Source organism: Conger conger, chromosome 14, assembly GCF_963514075.1.
Source record: "Conger conger chromosome 14, fConCon1.1, whole genome shotgun sequence".
NCBI classification, from domain to species: Eukaryota; Metazoa; Chordata; class Actinopteri; order Anguilliformes; family Congridae; genus Conger; species Conger conger.
This window is the reverse complement of record NC_083773.1, coordinates 22,200,395-22,219,771: the sequence shown is the minus strand read 5'-3', so window position 1 is coordinate 22,219,771 and position 19,377 is coordinate 22,200,395. Positions and strand designations below refer to the sequence as shown.

Genomic DNA, 19,377 nt, shown 5'->3' with positions numbered 1-19,377 from the left:
TCATTCCCTCAAGATACTGATGTCAGTCTGCTGTCTTAGTTCTGTTCATGCATGGTGTTTTAGGAAAAGGTTAAGATGATTTCAGATGCTCGGATTTTATTTAAAAACATTTGTAGCTAACTTTAGCTTTTTGAGCAAACGCGCATTAAACTAAGCTGTGAAATTAATTTTCAACTGCACATAAAGTACCTACTGGTGGCAGTAGCTACCAATCACAATATTGTTATTACGTGACTCCATAGCTATAAAGCAAATTACAACAATCAGAAAGGTTAAAATGGTGATATGGTACTACCTGTTTTAATATTGCAATGATTATTCATTTATAATTACTTTCACAGCCGGATCTGGTCTATACCATTATTATACACCAGTCATTTAAGACAATAGTACACCGAAAACGAGCTCCAGTGGCGCAATAGTTTAGCGCGCGGTACTTATAATGCGCAATGCCGAGGTTGTGAGTTCGAGCCTCATCTGGAGCATGAGAATTTAATATATCTGCCACGAAGAGGATTTTGTCAAGAAGTGCATGGCTAAATATGGAATCCTGCTTGGGAAGGTATTACTGTGCATTATGTTCTTAAGGATCGGTCAGAAAATGTAAATCTAGAGTGGCAAGGCAAACAAATTTTCACTGAAGATGAAATACTGTTTGTGTTAAAGGTACAATAGATCATTTCGGACTCCTAACGGTCAAGAGAGGAATTGCAGCAACAAACAACCTCAAACCACAACACTGTTCCCACAGTCTATGAATATAACGCTTAATATATGAATGAGCTTGAATTGTTGTACAGCTCGGCGGCCTGACAAATGTGACGGCCCGACAAATGTACACTTTGAAACCCGAATTTAAGGACTATAAACCCAGGCAGAGTGTGAGTCAACATGGCAGTGAGGCTTTTTCAATAATAGGAAGGGATTTACAATGGTCTTGTAACAATGTTTTAACACAAAAATCTTACCTTGTGTACCTTTAATAACTGAGTAGACCAGGCTTACATTACGTCCCAAACAACAAATGTAAGCTCCAGTGGTGTAATCGGTTAGCGCGCGGTACTTATAAAGCAGTATGCAGTGAAGCAATGCCGAGGTTGTGAGTTCAAGCCTCACATGGAGAATGAGATTTTAATACATCTTTGCATTATCATTACAGCACAGAGGATTTGGTCAAGAAGCGCATGACTAACCAATCTATATGGCTAAGTATGGAATCCATCATAAAAAGGAATTATTGTGTATTATTATCCAGCTATATGAATGGACACTATGGGCAGTTGGACAGTTTCACAGATGCAGATTAAGCCAAAAAAAAAAAAAAGTCCAAGGCTAAATAAAATTTTGAATGGATTCTCCATTTACATTTTTGTCATTTGGCAGACACTTTTAATCCAAAGCGATTTACAAGTGCATAGGTTCTTCCACAAGTTAAAGCATCACATCCATAACTAGTAAAATACACATGAAGTGTTGTTCTAAACATACAGTCATCATAAGTGCAATTTTTTTTTTTTTTGGGGGGGGGGGGGGTTAGACAAGAGGGATAGGGATATCAGAAAGGGGGGCAGGGGAAATCAGGAGGTAGGACTAAGGAACAGTTTGAAAAGGTGTGTTTTAGTCTGCGTCGTAGTTTTTAGTCAGGTGCTCGTAGTGAGGGAACCATAAGGCGACCAGAGCTGGCAGACCGGAGTGGTCTAGCTGGGGAGTAGGGAGGGATTAAGGATTGTATGTAAGGTGGGGCAGTCCCTTTAGCAGCCTGAAATGCCAACACTCCACAGAAAACTCAGTTTAGTACAGGACTAAGCTTAATCTGTGAAATCAGCCATATATTTTAAAAGGCTAAAATCTAAAAGGCAATAATGCAAAGAAAGAACTTGTTCACACAAGCATCTACGTAGACCATCTTTCCCCTATGCACACAAACATACAAATGCACACACAACAGATGTAGATGGCCGAATAAACCACAACAATAAAACAACAATAAATTAAGTTACTGCAAAAACTTTTTTCTTTTTATCCAGTTTTATTTGTCTTTTGTAGCATAATCCATCCAAAAATAACTTAATTATTACTTCAATTAAAATTTTCAAGTAATGTTTCCTGTTAAATAGAAAACCCTCTATTTGGGTTAAACTAAAGGCTCTAATTTGGGATATAAATGTTTTCTGAAGTGGAGATTCAGATCTTTGGACTCCAGCCTGCCAGATTCTCATACTGTGATGGTAGCAGCCTCCAAGCTGTCATTTACAGGATAGCGATATGAAATGCACACGAGTCAACCATCTACAACTCTATTAAAATACATTTAATTAATTCATTAAAATGCATTACTCTCTGTATTAACTAACTGATGTAGCATTGTTAACAGTGATTTGTCAATCAACTGTGATACAGGATGCAGAACTACTACCAGAGTACACATAGGCTAATTCAACTGCACTTTAATAATGGTTTCCAATGCAGGTTTGAAAGTGTCACTTATGGTGCCTGTAGATTTATAGTTACCTACAGTACTGTAGGTACAGCAATGTAATCAAAAGTTTAAAACTGCATCAGTTCTCTTAGCTAAGGTATCTGTCAAGGTAACCCTGAAAAGTGGTCTACTACTTAATATGTTACTTAAAGCATTCTGCTTAGGAAAAAAAAAAATCTGTTAATTGTTTGGAAAATGACTGTATGGAAATCTCAAATTAGCTCTTTTCTATTGACACACTAATGCAGAAAAGAAATATATATATATCACTGGATTTTGTCAAGTTTTTTTGCATCATTCTTTGCAAACTCTAAAGACTAGTGTGCATGAAAATCCCAGGAGATCTGCATTTTCTGAGAGACTCAAACCACCCTGTCTGCCACCAACAATCATTCTATGGTCAAAGTCACTTAGATCACATTTTTCCCCCATTCTGATGGTTGATGTTGATGAATATTAACTGAAGCTCCTAACCTGTATCTACATGAACGTATGCATTGCACTGCTGCCACACAATTAGCTGATTAGATAATCGCATGAATAAGTTGATGTAATAAAGTACAAATGTTCCTAATAAAGTGCTTGCTGAGTGTATATATAAAAATCTAGGGTACCTAAGACTTTTGCACAGTACTGTACATTAGCTAGACAGAAGGTTTCTAGCTAGAAATGTGAAAGTTAAATTTTAGGGTGAGCTCTCTTCCAAGTGCCACTGAAGTTTTGGGGCTCCACTCTGTTGAATGTTTGTCACAGGAACACATCCGGTTCCGTCCACTGAAACAAAGTCAAACACGGGATGAACAGAGCTGAGTCAACACCAGAGAAGGACACTGGAACGAGGTCTCTTTTTCCCCAGCTCTACTGCCTCAGACGTGCAGAAGGTCCGCACGCTGAAGGCCACTTCACAGCAAAGTTCAGTTTGGAAAGTATGGGCAGCGGTCAGGTTCTGGTCATACTCCCGGTCTCGGCCCCAGTCCCAGTATATACAGTATACTAGATGTTACCCTCTGCCCATCAGTGCTACTCTCCTTCCAGTTGGCCATGTCAGGCCATGCAGCAAACTCTGGACTGCAGGCTCCATTACCCAGCACTATAATACTGGCTTACACACCCACAGCCCACTCTGAAAATCATACCCTGCCATTACTTGAACTTCTTTTCATTCTCTGTCACCATTTTGATTTAGTCTGCCCGGTGGCTGCCAAGAGTGGCCTCCAAGTGTACAAATCCACCCCAGGCTTCATACAATTTCCTCAGAGGGGTTTTCATTGCCACGGTCATCCATGGCTGGCCAATGGTGCATCTCCCACCTCAATATGTCTATCCTCAGCCACATACCGGAAGGAGGTGGTCGAATCTGTGCAGGGCGTTCTCCCCGCATTCCCACAGCTGCAGCCGGAAGAACAGCACCTGTCCGTTATCTCTCAGCTTCACTGGCCAAAACACCACTGTGCTCTCAATTCCTGTGGAACCACATGCCCAGGTCTTCCGAAAAGCACACAGAAATCACAACTCTCAATCCCCACATGCCCGACTGTACCAGCAGACTGCAGGAGACACTGTGTAAATCCACTGCAGTTTATCTACAATCTTGTGAATTCTTCTGTCAGCTTAGTTTATAGCAGGTAGGGTTAGAGTCAAGTGGCAGTGCATCGATCCACCTTTTGGAAGTACAAATATACTTGTTTCCACTCCTCCCTTTCCTTTTATCTACTAAGGTAAATATACAGACAGTTGAAGCACTCACCAGTGGTCTCATAGTGCATGTTTGGAATGTCCAGACCAGAAAGACGGGCAGCAAGAGCAGTCTTCCCCACACCACTCTTCCCTGAGATAAAGACCTTGTAGCGAACAGTATCCACACTCGGGTGATGAGGCAGCACTGGAGCCTCAAGCAGACCTTTAAAAATTATTAGCATGGATATCACTGCAGCGAACACCGTAGGCTTTATTCGGGAGCCATCGGCATGAACAAGAACAGTCACCGTCACCGCCTCATCAAAATAATGAATTTAAATCATCATAACATAATTACGATACTTAAGTCACAAATAAACGTTGTCCTTACATTTACGGTGCACACTTTTGAATAATGCAATTCCATCATAGGTGGTTTGTAGAGCGTTACATAATATACAACTATTCTGAACATAGCTAATGAAGTAGGTTCTAAATTCGGCTACGTTGGCACATTACAACCTAACACTAACAGATAAAGTCAAGAAGGAGCGCCGAACTGGAGGCGAGTTTCACAATGATCCCACCGCGACCACCGGGATTGCTCATTCTCATCGATTGGAACCGGTCTGCTGACAGCAAGGAATACTTCAACCGGATAAAAACAAGAAGCAACGCAGACGTTTTGGTATGAAGATCTCTAGATTTTATAAGTAGGTCCAGAGAATTTCAAGTTAACGAGGGAACTTCTTCAGCCTCATCAACAGAATAACCACCTCATAACGTTGAACCCTTAGAAAACAAAAGCTCGCTTTGTGTTAATTTGTATTTTTATTCAGTGGCAAATGCGATTATTCGCGCGCTAGCTAGCGAACAAGTTTTCGTTTTTATTTATACTCCCCTTAGACACCAGTGGACTGAGTGGAGCCTGTACTGTATCGTGTTTTTCATGGTGACTTCATCAAACCGCGACGAGTTTTCCTTGAGGAAAATGTTTTCAAAGAGGTGCATTTTGTCGCCAGATCTAGTGTGATAGCTCTGTGGATGTTGTGGCCTCGCGAAATTTTGCGACAGGGAGCTAAGCATGGTAATTTTGAATCTGCTAGCTAAAGTTTTTATTCTTGGAATAAAAATAACAGTGTTATATACTGTTTTGCGTTGAGATTTCAAACACCTGAGAGATGTTCTAAGGAAAGGCACGTTTATGACGTCTGCTTCACAGGCTATTTCCAATGAATAAGTGTTTGTTACAACATTAAATTTAGCCATTACATGCAGGTTCATTGTGTCAATTTTAATTTAACGTAAAAAAAAATCACAGATTGGGAATAGTAGTAAACACATCCAGTGTGAACAACATCCACAAAGTGACCTCAAAGCAACACAACCACTAATGAGGAATATAAACTTGCTACAAGTATGCAACGTGATGAAAGATGCATTCACAAACTCATGCAATATCTGCATGCACACACACAGACACACAGTACATTTATCTGCAATAATATTTTATGGGTATAATATTATTATCATGCTATAGTACTTGCAGTCTCTTCTATGGAAAGCCATTATGGACATAAATAAGTACAGACATTTGCAGATTGAGAATACAGATCTATACATGGAAATATTACATTTGATCAAAACAAACTATTTCAAGTAGTGGCTTGATAGAAGAAAGAAGAAATAAACTTCCAAGGCTTTCCAGAATTGCCTCTGTCTTACAGTACCGTCTCTAGCTGCCCAAGGGTGTCCTCTGGCTGCACCGGAAACTCTCGACAAACCCGAGACCGGTCGCACACACTTCGGTACATATTTAAGCTGGACATCCTTATTTTTCCAAGGAGAATGGTCTGCTCCGTTGCTGTTTTCTGAATACGGTTCCGTGTCCTCTCCTTTACAGACAGAAAAACCGTAACTAGTTGGATATACGCATAGTTGACATCCAAGAAAACCAAAGCTCATGCATCTGATGATCATGTACTCTTGTTACCTGCTACTTTCAATAATGTTTCATCACATCATCCCTCCAAAAAATGTGTTTTTAATCTATAAATGGTGACTCATTTTCCAGCTCCAATTCTGTTGCGCTCTGTCCAGTTGCCTCTGGTATCGTGTTGTTTCACTGTTGAGCTGCAAATGGAAATAGTATATATATAACTATATATAAGTGCCATTATAATCTATGGCAAGTATAATCATGGTGGTGAGGTAGGGAGGGAAAGGAGCAGCCTGAAAAGATGAGTCTTCAGTCTGCGTTTGAAAGTGGTCAGAGACTGCTGTTCTGACATCCACAGGAAGGTCATTCCACCTCCGTGGGCCAGAACAGACAGCAGTCATGACCGAGAAGTGCAGGTCCGACGAGGGGGAGGCGTCCCTTGAAGGAGGGGTCTTGCCGGTGTGTAGGCTACGTCTTGATAAGTGATTGAATATATACAGGGGCTAATCCATTAACTGCCTGGTACGCGAGCACCAAAGTTTTACATTTGATGCGAGCTATAACAGGCAGCTATGGATGTCGCTGAGCAGGGGGTGACATGTGAATGTCTGGGGACATTTAATACCAGACGGGCTGCGTTTTATGTAAGTGTTTGCTAGTAAAAGCACAATATGAACATTTGGTTTTATCCTACATGCCATGCTTAGCTATTTATGACATAATATGGCTTAAGAGATTCAAAAAGTTTGTTAGGCTTGTTGAAATTCAGGGATTGCAACTGGTTGGAACTAAAAACCGCGCACCATGGGCGTCTCATGACCAGATTGGGAACCACTGGTCTAAAGGTCATACGGATCTCGTTCCCAGACCAAAGGGGTGACCATGATCTAGTGATCTCGTTCACACGCTTCTGTCGTGGCACACCTGCGTCTTGTAACGAGATCCGTATGACCCGACTGTGAGATATGAATTGTTCCTTACGTGTTGAGGGAACGAAGTTAGTTGACTTGTGACGGGTAGGAACTGTTAATGTGAGTGAGTGCGACTATTGTAGGCAAGTGACTCACTAAATCACTCACGATCAGGAACTTATTCATATGGGGCTATTTTTCATTGTTTGGTCTGCGTGATTCATCCCTTTAGTCTCAGTTTTACTAAGGAATGTATGCGTCTGATACGCCTAATGTCGCCTTCAGATTACAAATAGCGCAAATAGATTTTTGAACTGCAAAATATACCATCACTGCTGTCTATACACAAATTGTATTTGCGAATATTACAATCAGCAGAAGGTGCATGGGTCGCACTCAAACTTCCTTTACAGGATTTACCGTTTTTAGACCACTAGATGGCGATAAAAGACAAGATGATCCAAAAAAAATTAAATCGAAATAAACTGGCAGAACACGATTGACAACTGTAGAATGCTTGTTGTGACAATCAATCCACTGCATCCCGTGGTATGAACAAAACGGTCATATGACTCATGAAAATAAGACAAACCAATGAAAAACGGAGGCAATAGGCTGCTAGCATGTTTACTAAAACTGTCCTGTTTTGTCTGTCAATTAACTTACTGCTCAGTCATACTAAAGCACAAGAAAAGCAGGCCACAGTCAGTACTGAGTTATAATAATCAATTACTCTTTTTAAATGTATTCTCATTTAATTCCTTTAAAGGCCAGGGCTCGGTTTAACATCTTGGATTTTTCCCATATGCTCCAGAAGGAAGAGTGCCCCCTACTGGCCACCAACAGCGGCTCTTCCAGCCGCGACTTAGTTTTTACCCAGGTGGTCTCCTGTTCAAGCCTACGCATGCTAGTTCAGAAGTTTGACATAAAATTGATATAGCGTGGGATGCAGACCTGGCTCGTAATTGTAATAGTAATTGAGTGGTTTTCAGCATTTTAGCATGGGACTGATCCATCACTATAATCTGTCCACAATCTGTCAGTTTACAGTGTCTTATCTGCAGAAATGACATTCAACAGCATTTTATTCTGTGAAGAGTTTAAAGAATCACTTTCTCCTATTCACTTGACAACTCTCTCATGCAAAACCTGAACAGTTAGATTAGTATTAGATATACATGTATTGGCAGGATTTCAGGTCAGTGGTGTGGATAAATGTTCTAATGGGCAGATGAAATGTGCCAGCAGTGGGTGTTATGGTGTCAGTTATGGTACTCTTCCTTGCAGGGAACTCCTTAATAATTCATTAACCCGTCCCCATTTACAGCTTTCTGCTTCCCTTCCTCCGGGAAGGAGCTGAGCTCTCTGTGGAGACCTGTGATAATGGATTTGTGATGCTGATGGATGCTAGAACACAAGCATATCTGTGTATATACAATATATTTTGTGTATAATATAAAAAAATAATATTTAACTGTACCTTAGATTACCAGACTGAAGTACTAGACCAGGGGTGTCTAATTGAATCTGAAAAGGGCCGATGTGTGTGCAGGCCTTACTGCTGTAGTCCAACGCTAAAACACTGGATTTGTGCTTATCAAGGTCTTGATTGAAAACCATAATTAGGTCATTAATACAAACAGGAGTTGTAGTGCTGGGCTAAAATAAAAAACATTTTATCTTTTTGCATAAGATCATTGCATTGGGCACCCCTGTGCTTTTTAAAAGTCAAAGGAAATTTAAGTAAGCTTGGAGATAGTGTGTAGAAATTATAGAAATATAGACCAAACACTAGTCAATTCACGATGTGCCAAATATAGGCATTTGAAAGCACACCAGCATACTGACAGGTTATAATCTCATCTGAGAAACTCTGCCAGTTTGTCTGCTCTGGCCTTGCGTCACCACTTTGACATGATGATCTCTGACCTATGCTCTGTTTTTGGAACAGGACATTCAGTTCTTCCTTACAACAGTGAACGTGATAAAGGCTCTGCATTGGGAGCAAATGATTGAAATGCTTGTGCGCATGCAAGACGCACACGTGCACACACACACAGAGCACAAAGTCATGTTACACACTGGGGCAGGAGTAGGCATTTGATGAACACCAGGGGTGACAGATAGTTAAATTGGTTACTGACAGCTGTCCCTCTGTGAGTGCATGCGTGAAACACAGCGGTGCCTGCAAGCGGGGAGACACAGTAAAAAGAACCCACTACGTGTGGATGCAGTGGCCACAGCAGACAGACACTATACACGCACTATTCCACACTATTGCCTGCTGTGTTCATTTCATTATCTTTGAGCAGCAGGACCTACTGCAGACAACCCTAAATATCATCTGAGTCATCCAGCTACAGCAGCTGCCACCGTCGCGTTCCGCTCGGGTTCACCGGCGCTGAGATGTCGGTGTCATTCATCCAAAGTGGGAAACGGGCCTCCTGTCATAAACAACTCATTTATATTATTATATGCACCCTTTGACACATACTCTCTACTGGCTAACCTCTTTTGTTGTGGCATATGTGTCGCCTTTAATTAGATAAAAATCACCTGTGCACACCCACTGCAAAGCCTCAGGGTAAACGTCTCCTAGGAGCCAAGGTATTGGCCTACTGTGCTCTGATCATTCTGATCTGATGATTTTTACCAAAATGACCATAAATTCCTAGCCTAGTGGCTAAGGCCCATGACCGGTGTAGCCACAATATGATCCAGACAGCTGTTGGTCCCTTGAGGAAGGCCCTTAACCCCACATTGTTCCAGGGGGGGACTGTCCCCTGCTTAGTCTATTCAACTGTAAGTCGCTTTAGATAATAGTTTCAGCTAAACGAGAAATTATTTATTTAATTATTTATAAGTGTTCAATTACATCAACACAGCTGGGGGGATGTGTAAACACTTTTTTCAGGATAATGCACACAAGCAAAATGCAGTATTTTACAGTTGATAATACCCATAATATAATTTAGTTTCCAAGTGTCCTTTTGGAGTAGAATGTATGTAGAATGTAGAATGCTCATTTTTGGTGATATTGTCCTGAAATGAAAGGGGATTTGTCCAGTGTTGGGCTCCATTTTGTTTCTAAGCACACTGGCCACAGCTAAAATAATCTGTATCCAGTCAAAAACAGAAAATCTTTTCAATCCTTTCACTGTGTTTGAGTTTCTGTAACTTTGTTTTTATAATATGTGTAGTATAGTAGTGAAAGGAGTTCAAGAATAGTAACTATTTTATTTTGGGTATGTATGTAAGAAAAGGGGCGGTACTTAAGGGGTTAACCAGTCTTGTAATGAGACATGAAATTGAATTAATGTATCTAATTTTTTTAGTTGAAAATATTACTGTTTTAAGTTGCTGTTTGCTTGAAAAGTGACATTTTCTTACCTCATTGGCAATATTTCAGCAAAAAGTCATTAAAATAAGATTTTAAGTTTAAATCTAAAATGCTTGCTGAGATTGACTAATTTATTTGTTTTTTTTGCAGTGTATTATGGAAGCCAAACAGCAACTCATTACCATGTACCGGAGTTCAGCAAGATCTGTTTAATACTTTGCTGATCAAAGAGATGTGTGCTTGCTGTAGCCATTTTGAATTTTAAGAGGGTGCTTAAATGCAAGCGCTTCCTAAGAGGGCTGATGCACGAGATGGGATGAGGCTGTCTGATGCTTGGGCTGGACTGCCAGACTGTTTCTAAATTCAATTAGCAGGAGTGGTGGCATACTGTGCCCTCCGGAAAAGGAACACTCTGTACAGCCTCATTCACTTGACTTTGGATTCAGCAATCACAGCAGCTTAGTAACACAGCATTCGAAATAACACTCGGTGCCCAGAAGTCTTACAGCACTTACAGTTCACTCCCTGGTAATACTGTACACAGCTCTGGCCTTTCCTGCCCACCATCCATGGTAACAAAAGACTGAGGAGCCTTTAGCAAGTGTACAAATGCCATGTGACCTGCAGCTGCGCACCCTGCTGTAGCCGACACGGACGGCTGAGTAACCGCTCCCTCCGCCCCGCTGTCTTTGAATTTGTCTCCTGCTGGCCGGCGGTCTGCTTGATGTCTTCATTTCCATTTCAGCGGTGCCCAGGGCACCGTGGGGGGCGGGGTGAATGGCGCTTCTCCTGGATTTCAATGTTGGGTTTTCAGGGCGTGCCAGGCGCCGTGTCAGGGCCTCTTTAATGGTGGAGCAGCTGAAGGTGAAGGTAGAGCTCCTGCTCGGATATACAGGTCTGTGAGTGACAGCGAGGAGCATACGGGAGGTGTGGAAAATGTCAGTGGTGCTCATGATCATTACAGCAATATTATAAACATGAGCATGAACTTCAACTACCATTTTGTAAATAGCATGTAAATAAGATGTTAATCATCAGTGTAACATCTGAGTGTGTGTGGGGGGTGGGGTGCATTTACTGGCACATTACAAAAAAATGAGTATTTTTCCAAATTAAACTTTAAGTCAGTTGTGCAAACAATTACGATAGAGTGAATCTGTAATTATTTACCTGATTCACCTGAACATATTTTTTGACATTATTTTAAGGTGTATTCCACATTTTCAGATGGCTTATATTTATTAGCCATGTAATTTAGTCTTAGACCTCTTATTGAGATATGTGTGCACCCTAATATGATTGATTTCAAGTTTTCTTTTCTAAAACCAATTTGTTTGCCCTTGATATTTTGTATTTTCCCATTTCTATAGAAATCCTACAGGGACCACACTGCACATTTGAGTAATAACTGCAACATACATGTTGAAACTGGCTCTTGATGTTGTTCATTTATTGATATGGGCCCACAGCCCTGTACTAATCAATGTGTTTGTCAGGAACACCCTGAAATAAAGGTTTTCACTTTAGTTTTTTTCTTAAAAAAATAAACAACAAGTATGGTCCCAAGTAATTTGTGGACATCACTTGGTAAGTGTTTACTTGATGGTAAATGAACAATTTTATGTTTTATTCACACAATACAGTGCTAACAAGATTGGGAAAGGAACAGGTGGAATGCTGTAAGCTTTTCAGTACCAGAAGGCAGCACATGTAGCCACTGAGATTATTAGAAAATTAATGCACAAAACACGACTTGGTTCTTATTCTTGCATTTGGCCAAGAAATATAATGCAATTCCATTGTAATCAACTAGCCAGCTACAGATGAGGACTGATGTGATTATATCCAAACATGTTGCCAGTGGTTACCCATAATCAATTTCTGTGAGCTTGGGCCTGGAGGGAACAGCACACTGTCTGGGTTCTGTACAAGCAAGTGATATATTAGCATTTTACAATTCAAAATAAAATACTGATATCATTGCACTTGTTATATTACAGCAGAGGTGTAAATATAGAGGTAATACACAAAATAAATGATTTACTGATAAAAACAGAAGTAGAACTAGAAGTCAGGTTACTGACTAAAGTATGGCTACTGCTTCCACCATTTCTAACGTATCCTTATATCACCTTTGTGATTTACTTTCTTCAGAAGGCATCTATATACATCCTACACTTCCTTGTTGGCATGTACTTGCTACACTTCTCAATGGTGCACAAGTTAGGTGGCACACCACAAGGAAGGTGTGAACATTTAGTATTTTGATAAGGTTGTATGTTGTCACAGGCAACATGAAATGTGGCCAACTGCTTTTGCCAAACAGATTATGGCAATTTATGCATGCTTTTGTTCGTAATAGGGATCACTTCCATTTTAAAAGAATAAGCTAAGTGAATGTCATTAGGCAGCATGTCCATAGAAGCATGGATATATACACTCTTAATTCATCAAGTCACAGAATTGAATGCATTTAATACCATTCTATTATTAATACATCAATACATAAGGAGGATATGTTGTGCCGTAATTAAATAGAAATTCACACATTGAAGTACAATCCATGGAAACACAATACAATCGTAATTGTTTTTCAGTGTCTACCAGAGACTTCCGTGTCAGAATTAAATGCAATACATGATTGGTACAGTATCTGTGTATGGATATTTTTGTCATGTACATCCTTTATTTAGTTCATTAATGCAAGTTCATTTTATTTAGATTTGAATGTTGACATGAATGTCAAAATATTAGCCAGTGGGGCAGACTTGGGGCATGATCAAAAGATGGTTCAGTCACTCAATAGCCAGCATTTCAGTTGGGCTTGTGGAAATGCCTGAAGAAGTTCCCTTGTCCCAGCACTAAGAGTTTGCTATAGTCTCTTCTCAATCACCTTGTTAAATACATCCCAAATAAACATTATCATGGGTGAATCTTCTAAGCATGCGGTATTTCCATACAGATAGTTTATTACCAATCTAATAGAAAATTGGTCGCAAAAAAGTGGATTTAATATAAATTTTTGGTCAATGGATCAGAAGCAACTTTCAGTAATTAAACGTCAAAGTAACAGAAGATTTAAAAATGGCATGAGGTATGTAGTGAACCCATTCTTGGTAGACACTGAAAACAAATGATCGTATCGTATTTTCTCTCAAAGAGATATTGTATTTTGGCTTTTAGTTCCATGTTTATATTTGTATTTAATTGTGGTGCAAAAATGTTCTTGAGAAATACAAAGGCTTTCTTGTGACGTAAATAAATTTGACCGTTTTTTATATTAAAAAGTAGTCTTTACTTCTACTGTAAATAACTATATATTATACTGGCCTACACTATAGTTGTTACAGCAACTCCTTATAGGGAATAATATGATGTTCCAATTCAAATAATAACCAATAATTACCTGGAAAAGTCTATGTTTTCAACAAGAGGTATTTAGGATGAAAATAAATGTTGGAGTTGGATGTACAGATATAATAAGCATGGGACTTCAGAAACAAAAACCTTGATATAACCTTGATTAGAACATGTGATAAGGATTTATCCTGCTCATGTTTTATGGCTATATTATATATCCTGATTTAGCAAACATCTCCTAACCCTTTCAGCAATACAAATCCAAACAGAATGAGTAAGAATTAATTCCTCAAAGAGTTCCATCTATGGGGTTTGGGAATTCTGTTACGTACATATTTACAGCCCTGATAAATAACCCAAAGTTTAATTCTAGGAGCTAGCGAGCTCCATGGAAAAATTCTGTTTTTAAAATGTTCCACCAAGGAAGAGTACCTGGCTTTGGTGAACAACATGCTTCTATTGATTATGATATTTGTTTCTGTGGGATGTAAATGCAAGCGTTGATGGGAGCTGTAATGATGGAGAGACAAAGCATGTTTTAGGCACTGAATACCTTTCCCATATTCTTTGGAAAAGGGTGTGAGGTTGAGAAATGTAGGGGCCCATTTTGGATGCAGCCTCGTTTCACCGCCACACAACGTTTGCGTCTTTAGACGCTCTTGTCTTGTGTGGTTTAAATTGATTACAGCATGTTCTGTCTGAGACCAGGTTGCCTTGATTGAGACTTGTACGGGGTTGCTGAAGACAGTCTAAGCAGTCATTACACAAAGAACCGCAGAACTAAGGAAACACTGCTTCCTTTCTTTACAAAACAAATGTCATATTCATTTCTCTGTTCACTTTCTGGGAATACAAGGACACATCACTCTTATAATAGCAACAATATAGGCTTCAGACAGTGACTGTCTGAATCTGTCCAGGAACAAACACATTTTTGATGTAGATAACAATTGTGCTAATAGCGTTTAAATAACTGACAAAAAGACACGTGGTTCATGTTTTTGTCATTTGTACTATTAAGAAAATATATTTGATGTAAAAAAAATCATATTGGAGCATATGACAGAAAATGTGAAAGACTCAACTCAGAATAATGTTCAAGGTTGTTTTTAACAATGACAAATACAAAGTTTCTTCTGTTTTCTTTATTTTTCTGTTTTAAAGGACACACAGAAAGCAAAGAAAATAGTGGCTGAAACTTTATATTTGCATTCAGTGAAAAGGAGTGAAGACCTATTCTTTTTAATGAGCATAACAAAAACAGGATGGTTCTCAACAAACCTCTAACAGCAGAAAGCTCGAGAATCACTTTTTAACATGGTGGATTTGCAGAAGATGACAATCTCTGCTAATGTAATTATCCATTAGCCATTTTAGTTTCTGTTTGGGATATAATTTGGTTAGAGCTCTGAAATTTAATCAAGTACACAAATTATGTGTATTTCACATGCAAGCTATCTTGTCCTGTAAGACCATTAACTGCTGTGCATTCATAACTGTCAATCCCACATTTTATCAGTATGCTACGGTACATTTACACCAACCTGTAGTTGTGAATAGCATTAGACATCTTGAGTTTGACTTTCAGTTGGCTTCAGCCTACAGTTTTTAGCTCTGAAGCGGTTGCAGGTTGAATGACTGCATTATCTGCACTTTTGCAATCTCCTTTGGTTTGCTTTTATGAAACAATCATCCAACATCTGTTAGTCCATTTGCTCTGTAGCACCCCTTGGCTAGAATAAAGCCTCTATTTCCATATTTCCCATTTTCCAGCACAGCTTGCTTGTATTCAAATACCCCGTTTTTGTTTGCGACATGCTATTCCACTGGCAGCTCCTTTTTATAGTGATTCAGTGACGGTGACTATTCATAGCCTGGTGATCCTAGCCTGTCATGCCCAGCGGAGGGTGTACATAAGTGTTATAATTTCTATAGGAAATTGCATGACTCACACAGGGATATTTCTATTAAATATTAAATGCGTTCTGCAAGGCTCATGCTCATGACTTATTAATAGGTGTAAAGCCTTTTCCCCAGAAATTTTACTTCCCTTATTTCATAAAATGTCCACTATGTGTCCCTTGCCCTGCCTTTAAACATGCTGCTTCTGCTTACCTTACTCAAATACTCAACTTAACCAGCCAATGCTCCTTCCTCTTTTTCCCTCTGCCCCTCCCTGATTTGACCTGATTTAAGAATGTCCTCTAGCCTTTTCCAGACTATATCACAGTATACATAGTTAATTGCTACAAAGTAAAATGCTGGAAGGGGTTCCTCGTTCCTTGTTCTCTGGTCTCTTGTCTTTTACAAAGACAGATTGTGAATAGAATACCCCCAATAAAGCTAACCATTCCCTTGAGCTGAATGACGTGGGTGGCCCCTTGTGTACCCCAATTCCAGGAACTCACACCCAACAGAGGGTGCCATACATCCATTGATATGTCCCATTTGGAAGACGCATCCACTGAAGTGGGTGTGGGGGGCACACTCAGACCACGATGGGGGTGTCCGAGCAGACGGAGCTGATGGACTCCGCGTCCGACTTCTTCCTCTGGCCCCTGTCCCGACGGCCATCCCGCTCCTCGTCTGCGGCGGGTTTGACCTTCCCGTTCTGCCCCTGTAGGTCCTTGGTGTCGATGAAAGCCACATGCCTGCTGAGGCCGGCCTTGGTGGCCAGGTCCTCGTGGGAGGGCGTGGCGCTGAGCATGGAAGAGTGGATGCTGTCCTCCTGCTGGCTCTTGGCCTTGCTGTGGCCGGGGCAGCGGCAGGGCGTCAGGTACAGGTAGATGAGCACCAGGATCACGCTGGCCAGGCAGCCGATTAGCGTGGTGTAAGCCGTATTCAGGGTCTCGCTGCTGCCGTCAAGGGTGAAGTTGTGCACCTTCACCGTCACATAGAGGGTCTCATTGAACACCTCGCTCACAGCGAAGCACGTGTAGATTCCGGAGTCCTCGAGCTGCACCGAGGCGATCTCCAGTCTGCCGTCTTTAAGGAGCTTGGCGCTGTGGTTTCCTCCGGGGGTCACCAGCACGTTCCCAGGAATCATCCAGGTCTTGTTCATGACCCTGTGTCGAGTGTCACAGTTGAGAGTGAGAGGTTGTTCCAGGTAGGTCTCTTGGTCCTCTGCCTTGACCGTGCTGCAGTTCAGGTAGTCCTTGTTCAGGTCAAAGACGGCCACCGTTGTTTTCTGCGGGCCCGGCAGGACGCAGGTGTAGTCGTCCTTGAAGTCGACTGCGGAAGTAAGCTGCCGAATGTGCCAGTGGGCCAGCATGTTGTACAGGTCACAGTTACAGGCAAAGGGGTTGTCGTGAAAGTAGAGTCCATTTTTGATCCACGCATGCAGGACCTTGAGCTCCTGAATGGGCAGGTTCTTGACCCTGTTGGAGGAGACGTCCAGCAAGCTGAGCTTCTCCAGCTGCGTCTTCCCCTTGACCAGCTCCAGAGGGAAGCGCGACACCTGGTTCTGGCTCAGGTAGAGCTTCTGCAGGTTGTCGAGGCCTGAGAAGGCCGAGCGGTCGATCTGGGTGATGCAGTTCTTGTAGAGCAGCAGCACCTCCAGACACTTCAGGGGCTCGAACATTGACTCTTCCAGCTGCCGCAGGCTGTTGGAGGACAGGTCCAGGTAGCGCACGTGGGTAACGTACAGGAAGGCCTCGGTGGAGATGAAGTTCAGGCCGTTGTGGCTGAGGAGCAGGTTGTGGAGCTTGGGCAGCGGAACCGTGGTCCATTGGGCGCTCAGCCTGTCGATGCTGTTGTAGCTCACATCCAGTACAGCGGTATATGCGGGCAGGGTGGTGGGAATGGTGGTCAGATTCCTCTTGGAGCAACTCACAATGTTGCTTGCGCAGATGCAGGTCTTGTGGCAGTTAAGGGTTGTGGCTGTCACCCAGGGCAGCAGCAGGGCGAGGGGAAGGAGCCTGAGGACAGTCCTGGGGACGCAGGAAGATCCCAGCAATGGCTGCTCGGCAGAGCAAGGGAAAAGCATTATTACAGTAGTTCTTCACAGAGGAGACTACGCTGTCGGCCAATTCTCACCAGGCGTGGTGGAGTCACAGCTCGTGGGGGCTCCTGTCATTGTAAGTGGACGACTGTGAGAGAAGCAGAACAGAACAATATATTTTGTCAGCATCCATTGTAAGAATTTAAATTACATTGTTATGGTTGTACTAGTCTACTACACCCGCCAAATCCACGCACATATACACGTGCACACAAACAGCAGAAAGATGTTACAATTAAGTTACAGTCTCAAACGTAATGGATATTTGTTGCGATTACTTTAGTGCATGTAGTGAAAACCAAAACAGGCGCGCTGGCTGTAGTCCACAGCAACCGGTCTCAATCACAGCAATGTGCACGTGCTGTTTCCCCTAGGGAGAACTCATATTGTCCGTAGAGCAAGTACGTTGGGATGGTGCTTGCAGGAGGTGTAAGTGTTGCATTGCACCATTTTGTATATGCACATAAATGCACAACATAAATCCCTTAACAGCGATTTCAGCCACATATCGGTTAATGCAGCAAATCGGCATCGCCTACATCTCTTCTTGATATTAACATTTCTCCCCAGGCTTGTTTGTTTTAAAGTACATAGGTTACGTCACGTCCTTCAGCATCAAAACCTCGAGTTCAGAGATAAGCGAAAGAAGAAATTTAACCTCTAAACAAAAATCGATGAACATTGAAACAATCGTGGAAAAGGAAAAAATAAATCAAATGCATAAGTAAAACAAATATTACTGTAAATTTATGGAAGAAAAATATGACGGAGGAAAGCCCAACATACAGTATGTTTCAATGTCTTAAATCCGTGTAGGCTACCTTGTGCATCTATACTCCTTGGAAATACGAGTTATGAAAACCGTTCTCTTCTCCTAATCTATTCCTCCTTTATTTCCAAACGACGGTACACCGGGCCTCGGTTATTATTTTACCTTGTGTTGCTTCTCAGGACAAATGGAATCAAATCCGATTGCGATACAAAAAATCCAGTCTCAGGTTCTTCATACTCAATCATCCGAAACGCAAATCTCAGAACGCCCCTCCCCTCTGAATCACAACAAATTGGTCAAAACTGCCGTTTAACGAAACGGCGACAGTTTAAGTATCCGGTGTTCCTCCATCAGAGATCGAAAGTAGCCTACTTCAGCTGGCAGCCAGTGCCGCAACAAAGCTAACGGGGCTTACGTGTATTTTCAGTAACAGAAACGGCAGCCCGCAGTCCCTCAACATAATGCAGCTACTGATGAGAGTGTACTAGTCAGCGCTGACGGGACCCGCTTGTGCACAGCGCGATCACAACTCATCAGGTGTCCGACTGCTTATTCAGAAATCAAAACAAAAACCGTGATGCAAGGACCTTCACCAATGGTGTGTTGCGTTGATTCTGATAGCGGTAATACCCTTTTTAATTAGCTGTCGGATATTAGCCGTCAACAATATAATAACAGCGAAGGTAATGTATTTAGTAGGGCCGGATAACTGCCGTGCATCTCCGTTTCAGCGTCTTCCGTTTCTGTCTGAGTCAGTGGTAGCTACCCTAGTAATGCAGTACGGCATCTCCAACGCATATCTTCATTAATTAATCTCCTATAGCTACTCATCGGTGTCCTGTTTTCCGATTTTAATAAACTGTTTTGCTTCGCTGATGAATAACCTACACTAATGCAGA

The 19,377-nt window shown here is 41.5% G+C and overlaps 1 protein-coding gene and 1 non-coding gene across 3 annotated transcripts; one reads left to right on the top strand and one right to left on the bottom strand.

Annotated features, from left to right (window-relative positions):
- The first annotated feature begins 404 nt into the window (after positions 1–404).
- Positions 405–485, top strand: trnai-uau (transfer RNA isoleucine (anticodon UAU)). Its single transcript is given in 2 exon segments — positions 405–442; positions 450–485. It is a non-coding gene; the product is annotated as a tRNA-Ile (tRNA).
- A 10,193-nt stretch (positions 486–10,678) lies between these two features.
- On the bottom strand, positions 10,679–18,725 carry LOC133109522 (amphoterin-induced protein 1-like). Of its 2 annotated transcripts, XR_009704733.1 has the most exons (3): positions 18,641–18,725; positions 15,251–17,794; positions 10,679–11,243 (listed from the first exon to the last, which is right to left on the bottom strand). XR_009704733.1 is itself a non-coding variant. In XM_061218852.1 (2 exons), exon 2 carries the CDS (start codon positions 17,689–17,691, stop codon positions 16,195–16,197), a length of 1,497 nt encoding a protein of 498 aa, XP_061074836.1. In that variant the 5' UTR covers positions 17,692–17,794; positions 18,641–18,725; the 3' UTR covers positions 12,802–16,194. The 2 variants fall into 2 exon arrangements, 1 of the variants encoding a protein (XP_061074836.1); XM_061218852.1 differs by lacking the exon at positions 10,679–11,243 and having other exon boundaries at positions 12,802–17,794.
- Between the last annotated feature and the right edge of the window lie 652 nt (positions 18,726–19,377).